The sequence below is a fragment of the Arachis ipaensis genome, chromosome B05 (genome assembly GCF_000816755.2).
Source record: "Arachis ipaensis cultivar K30076 chromosome B05, Araip1.1, whole genome shotgun sequence".
Classification (NCBI taxonomy): Eukaryota; Viridiplantae; Streptophyta; class Magnoliopsida; order Fabales; family Fabaceae; genus Arachis; species Arachis ipaensis.
This window is the reverse complement of record NC_029789.2, coordinates 67,495,831-67,503,163: the sequence shown is the minus strand read 5'-3', so window position 1 is coordinate 67,503,163 and position 7,333 is coordinate 67,495,831. Positions and strand designations below refer to the sequence as shown.

The window sequence follows — 7,333 nt, the reverse complement described above, 5'->3', positions numbered from 1 at the left end:
TTCAGCACTTTAATTTCCAACAATTTACGTTGTGTTAATTCAATTTCACTAAAATCATCAACTATTATCTTGACTAGATAAATCACCTAACTAAAGTTGCTTAATCCATCAATCATTGTGGGATCGACCTCACTCAACAGTGAGTTATTACTTGATGATTCAGTATACTTGCCGAAGGGATTTGTGTTGTGCAAATTTTCCCGCATCACTTAACCTAGGAGGTTAGTGAACCATAGCTTACAATAATCTTAAAAAATATGGTATATGGTAAAAGTCTATTGAACAAGGGTGATCCTTGTTCAATATATACTAATCTAATAACTAAGAATTACAGAAATAAGATAAACTAGTCTTGTAGTGCAAAAATCCACTTTCTGGGCCCACTTGGTGAGTGTTTGGGCTAAACTAAGGGTGACTCCATGAGCTAGTACTCTTCTTGGGCATTGAAGGCCAGCTTTGGACTCCTTTTTGGGCGTTGGACATCAGCTGCTCCCTTTTAGGTGTCCAACGCCAGGAAGAGGATGAAGTGCAGGCGTTGAACGTTGGTTTTGGACCTTTATTTCCAGAGCAAAGTATAGACTATTATATATTGCTGGAAAGCCCTGGATGTTAGCTTTCCAATCCCATTGTGAGAACGCCATTTGGATTTCCATAGCTCCAAAAATGCTCCTTCATGTGCATAGAGGTCAGAATCTGACAGCATCTGCAGTCCTTTCTCTGTCTCTGACTGAAACTTTTTCCAAAAATCCTCAATTTCAGCCAGAAATTACCTGAAATCATCATAAAACACAACAACTCAAAGTAGAATCCAAAAATGTGAATTTTTCACTAAAACCTATGAAACATAATAAAACTTAAAAAAAACATAATAAAAACTATATGAAAATTATGCCAAAAAGCATATAAAATATCCGCTCATCAGTTGTGCCGGAACCATGCGGCTACTGTGTGGAGGGCACAATCAGCCCTCACGTGTGCACGTGACTGACATGTATGTGTCACCCTTCTTCTGCTGACCCACGCGTACGCGTGGGTGACGCTTATGCGTACCCTTCCGTTTTCAAGTGCCAAGGCAGGATGCCCTATTTCTTCCCCTTTTCCCACTCTTCTTTTCTTATCCCTCCCCTATCTTTTCTATTTTCTTTTATTAAGTTGCATTTCATTACTTTTTTTTCTTTTTTGTTGCACTTTATTTTCTTATTTCTTACTTATTCTTAGTTCTTTTCTTTTCATTTTCTTGTATGTTTGCATTTGGTGTTGGACCACCACTCTCCATTTCTTTTATAAGTCCATTGGATTGTTTTGGTGCTACTTGCTCTGTTAAATTCTCCTTTTGATGCTTGAGATATGCCTTAATGTTTTAGTTGATTTCTCACGTACATGTTGTCGCGACTATGTACGTGAGACACCTTATTCTTATTTGGCATTCTTTCTCACTTGCACTTTATTAATTTCATATCTTTCTCTCTTAGCTTAATGTTTATCACTTCTCCTCCTTTTCAAGAAGGTCGCCAAGAGAGAACAAAGCAAGCTCCTAGGAAGGAAGCTAACCTGTGATTCCAACATCATCAACATCACGGCACACACCTTAGTTGTCTATCCCATCCATGGAGGAGTCTGACTCTCCGGAGTCCACACCCGATTTTGGCAAGAAAGTGATCAAGAGGTGGACATGGGTCCCCTGTCACACCATCCTTAGAACATTGAGAGTGGCAATTCTAAACCCACCTTGCTCATCTTTGAATGCACCGAGGATGGTGCAATCTTTAAGTGTGGGGAGGTCGAGGACCGACTTTCGTGGGTAACTACTTCCTTTTCCAACACCAATTCTTAATCTTCTTTGTTAGCTAGTTGTTGCATTGCATGATAGATTGCATGATAGTTAGAGTTTATACATATTCTACCCATTTTTATGTTAGGACTACTTGGTTGGAGTGATGATTCCTTTTCCAAGAAACTGTTTTAGTGCACCCTACCAATTTGAATCAATTTTTTGTTATTATGGAAATTTCTTGAAGGAATTAATTTTGGAACATGTTTTGGAACACATAAGCTTGTGAGTTTTAAGCCTAATTGTGTGGTTACATCATATAACCACTATTTTCATTCTTGTGTGTATTATTCTCTTTCTATGATTGCAATCTTTGATTTGTTTGATTCTTTTTATCCATTATTTGGTGTGTGAATGCATTTATATGATTGAGGCCTTCATTTCAAAGAGCTCACTTACCCATATAGCCTTACCCTTTTAACCACCTTTGTTAACCAATTTTGAGATTATGTTAAACCCCGTTTGTTCTTAATATTAGCACATTACTAGTGTTAAAGCGAAAAATAATAAATGTCTCTGAATCTTTGAATAGCTTAGGCTAGTGAGAGTGTGTATCATTCAAGTATGGGGAAATTCAGAAACATTGGTTGGGATAAAAGTGTGTTTTTGTATTTTTGTTGAAGATCTTGGAAATTGGGTACATATTCATGCATTAAGTGTTTAAACCATATGTATTGATACTCTTGTATATATTTAATTTGAAAAAAAAAATAGAGAAAAAGAAAAAAATTTATATAGAAAAAATGAAAAAAATATATAAAAATGAAAAGAAAAAAAGGAGAAAAAGAAAAAGACAAAAAGAAAAGCAATAAAAAGGGGACAAAATGCCCCAAAGTATAATAATAATAACAATGCATATGGAATGTAAATTGAAAAGAATGCATGAGTGTGTGAAAAGGTGAGAATTATGGGTAGTTAATTTTGCAATTGAATTTTATAGGTTGTTATATGTGTTAAGTGAGAGCTTAAGTTAATCAAAGATTCAAATTTCAAGCTCACTTGACCATATGCATCATTACCTTTACCCTAGCCCCATTACAAACTATGGAAAAGTCATCATGATATTTGTATGCATGTATTGAATAATTATTTATTGTTAGATGAAAAAAAATCTTGGAAAGTATGATTAGAGGATAATTGAGTGAATCAACCCTATATACTTGAGCGACTAGAGTGGATACACTTCTGGTGAGGGTTCGATGCTCAATTCCTTGTTCCCTGCTTTCATGAGCTTTCTTCTTGCAATTTTGTTTATACTTCATTTTGATATTTGAATTTGTAGAATTCATGAATCATCATACTATGTTAGCCCTACATGTTCATATATTCTTGGAAATTGATTAGCTTTTAACCAAGTAAGTATGAACATTTTGCATTTAGTTACATTCATATAGATAGGTTACATTTATAAATCCTACCATTCCTCTTCACCCCTTTATAGCTTTTCTTGAGCTTAGCATGAGGACATGCTAATGTTTAAGTCTGGGGAGATTGATAAACCACTATTTTGTGGTTTATTTTGGATTGAATTGAGTGGATTTTGTCAACTATTTTCGCATTTATTCATATAAATTGCATAGTTTTGTGAATCCTTCCTAATTTGTACTTAAGAATGAAAACATGGTTCATAGGCCTTAAAATTTCTAGTTTTAATCCTCTCTTATTACCATTCGATGTCGTGATATGTTTGTTAAGTGCTATCATGGTTATAGATATGTGCGTTAAGTTATTTCAGTGTTTATAAGAAATGAGTGACATGGAGGATGGAAATGAAGCATGCAAAAGTTGAAGGAACACAAAGAATTAAAGATTTGAGAAGTTGGTCCCGACGCGTACGCGTGGCTGACGCGTGCGCATGACCAAGAGCATCGTCTACCGACGCATACGCGTGGTTGACACGTACGCGTGACAAGCATCACGTGCCTCACTAAAGGGAGAACACTAGGGGCAATTTTTGAGCTGGTTTTTGTCCCAGTTTCAAACCCATTCTGCAAATTAGAGGCTGGGAGTGAAGGAGGGAAGAGACCATTCATTCAAACACACATTAGTTTTAGTTTTAGATAGATATAGAATTCTAGAGAGAGGGACTCTCTCCTCTCTCTAGGTTTTAGGGTTCTTATTTCAATTTCTTCTTATATCTAGTTTTTAATCTTGCTTCAATTTAGCTTTCCTTTACTTTTCATTGTTCTAGTATTTTAGTTTATCTTCTTCTCTTGTTAATTTCCTTATATTGTCAATTTTAGTTCATGAACTCCTTTGTCACTTTTAATTCTCTTTTAATGCAATTTTATGTTTCCATGTCTTTTTATGTTTTCCTTAGTTGCTATTGTTAATTTCTTGCTTATGTTAGTCATAGCTTTTATTAATTCTTGTATTTTATGATGTTTGCTTTTATTTCATTCTAGATGTTTGATGAAATGTTTCTTTTAGTTATGAGTTAGATTTTCCTCTTCTTGGATTGGGTTGGTTAGTTGGGTGACCTTGAGTTGCTAATGTCTAAGTGATCCTTAACCATTTGAGTTTTCTTTCCCTTTGTTTGTTAATTATCATTTAGTTTCTTGTTATTTACATCTCTTGTCAATCACCACCTCAACCCCCCAATATCCCTTCATAGCCAATAATTGAGCACTTCATTGCAATTCCTATTGAGAACGACCCGGGATTAATACTCCCAGTTATTTTGATTTGTATTGTGACAAACCTTTTAAACTTTAATTGGGGATAAATCGATGGTTTAAACTATGCTTACAACAAGGTTCTTTTCCATTGAAAAATTCTAGACCGATATTAATCCCTCATCAGCACTTTTTTGTTTGTATTTCGTTTCAACATTTTCTTCAAGGCTCCTAGATAATTCTCTTTTCCAATATATCTATATATGTATTTTATTTTTAGTGGTCGTAGTGCCTTGTCACCTCTGATTTACATCTTAGGCGTAAAGCTCTGTGTGGTAGGGTGTTACAATATCACCTCCGCCTCTCGAGTTTCTTTGGATAATTCGGCTGGAGGATCTTTGCATATGAAGAAGGCCACTAATGAAGTCTTGGAGTTTATTAAAATGGTAGCCAGTAATCAATACGTCTATTCCTCTGAAAGATCAATGAGGAATAAAGTCATGGAGTTAGATGCTTTGGATACTATTTTAGCTCAGAATAAAGTCATGTCCCAACAAATTAATGCAATTACTCAACACCTAGGGGGAATACAAGTCTCGGCAGTAAGCTCTTAAGAAAATTCCTATGGTGTGGGTAATAGACTATCTCATGGTGAAGGCATAGAGTATGGTCAATCTTCTCTAGAGCAAGTGAATTACATCAGCAATTCTTCAAGGCCACCTCAAAATGATCCCTTCTCCAAGACTTACAATCATGGGTGGAAGAATCACCCAAATTTTTGGTCGGGAAATAAAAGTAGAGGCCCAATATTTCACAAACAACCATCAACACCTTCAATCCTTACCACCAAAACCTAAACAACCACCCTCAAAACCATTCTCGCCAACAACCACCTCCCATACAACCCACTTAACAAGATTCTCAAAGGCTTTCTAGTCTTGAGTTAGCCTTATAAAAGCTATCCCAAGCCACTGTCTCATTCATGGAGGATACAAAGACCAACCTCAAGAATCAAGGAGCTTCACTGAGAAATTTGGAAGTGGAAGTAGGCCAAATTGCTCAACAATTAGCAAAACCTATTCAAATGTTTCCAAGTGATACTATCCCAAACCCCAAAGAAGAATGTAAAAACATTAGTGTAAGAAGTGGAATGGTACTAGGAAAGGAAGAAGATGAAACTCACGTTGCAAAGAATAAAGTAGAAGCTTCTAAGAGTGATAATTTGCAAGAAGGGAACGTGACACCTTCCACTTAACAGAAATAAATTCAAGCCTCTAAGGATGCACCAAAGGAGAATATCCAAGTTCCTAAATACAAGCCAAGAATTTCATACCCTGAAAGATTGCAAAAAGAGGCCAAGGATCAACAATTTTCTAAGTTCCTGGAAGTCTTCAAAAAGTTCCAAATAAATATCCTTTTTGCTGAAGCTCTTGAACAAATGCCCTTATATACAAAGCTCATGAAGGAGTTAATTTCCAAGAAAAGAAATTGGAGGGAGAAAGAAAGCGTGGTGGTTACCAAGGAGTATAGTGCCATTATTCAAAAGAACCTCCCTGAGAAATTGAAAGATCCAGGATGCTTTATGATACTTTGCACCATTGGAGATGTGACTGTTGAAAGGACTTTGTGTGATCTTGGAGCTCGTATCAATCTCATGCCATTATCCTTAATGCGCAAGCTTCAAATTGAAGAGGTAAAACCTACCCAAATCTCTTTACAACTTGATGACTGTTCTCTTAAACTTCCTTTAGGCGCTGTTGAGAATTTACTAGTAAAGTTGGGGACGTTCATATTCCCTGCAGATTTTCTCATCTTGTATATGGAAGAGGATGGCAATGCCTCTATTATATTGGGGAGACCTTTCCTTGCTACAGGGAGAGCATTAATTGATGCTAAAAAAGGTGAATTAACATTGAGGGTGAATGATGAACACATTGTGCTCAATGTGTTTAAAGCTCTACAGCATCCTAATGATTACGCATATTGCATGAAAATTGACATCATTGATCCATTGGTGCAAGAGACATTAGAAGAAGAAGAACTTAATGAATCACTTACGTCCTCTGTCGAAGTTGAAGTTGGTGAGATTAAAGAAAGAGCACCACCAAGGAAGCATCATACATTCCTTCAAAGGATGAGGGACCACTAAAGCTTGAATTAAAGCCTCTACCTCCTTCTCTAAAATATGCTTTCCTTGGAGACTCTGAGGCATATCCTATGATCATTAATTCTTCATTGAACACTTGTGAAGAGGCGTTAATCAAGGTGCTAAAGGAACAGAAGACAGCAATTGGATGGACTATTAGTGACCTTAAGGGAATAAGTCCTACTATGTATATACACAAAATTCCACTTGAAGAAGATGTTAAACCAGTAGTGCAATGATGATTCCATATTTTCCAATATATTTTAGCTTGCTTTGAGTGGATTTCATCACTTAAACCTACACTTAAACACCGTAATAGCATACTTTTGTGTTTTCTCTCTAAATAGAGCTTAAATGTGAAAACATGCATTTTTATGCTTAAATTGAGCAATTTAATCCCAGTTTTATTCCATTCAATGCCGTGATATATTTGTTGAGTGATTTCAGGTTCTAGAGGCAAGAATGGGTTGGTAGAAGTGGAAGAAAGCACGCAAAAAGGGGGAAAATATGAAGAAAACAAAGGAAAAGCACACAGCCATGCGTGCGTGTGCACAAGGATGCGTGCGCACGCACAAGGAGGAAATCAGCATGCGTGCATGCGCACAACCTTCTGTGCGTACGCACAGGTGGAAATTCAGTGAAGTGTGCGGACGCACACATCTATGCGTCCGCACAGGTCCCAGCGCATGCCTCCATTAAAAAGTCACGTGCTGCATGGTTTTAGGGGTCTCTAGGCCCATT

At 36.6% G+C, this 7,333-nt stretch overlaps 1 protein-coding gene across 1 annotated transcript; it reads left to right on the top strand.

Moving 5' to 3' along the window:
- On the top strand, window positions 5,885-6,595 carry LOC107640685. Its single transcript, XM_016344189.1, has one exon. It carries the CDS (start codon window positions 5,885-5,887, stop codon window positions 6,593-6,595), a length of 711 nt encoding a protein of 236 aa, XP_016199675.1.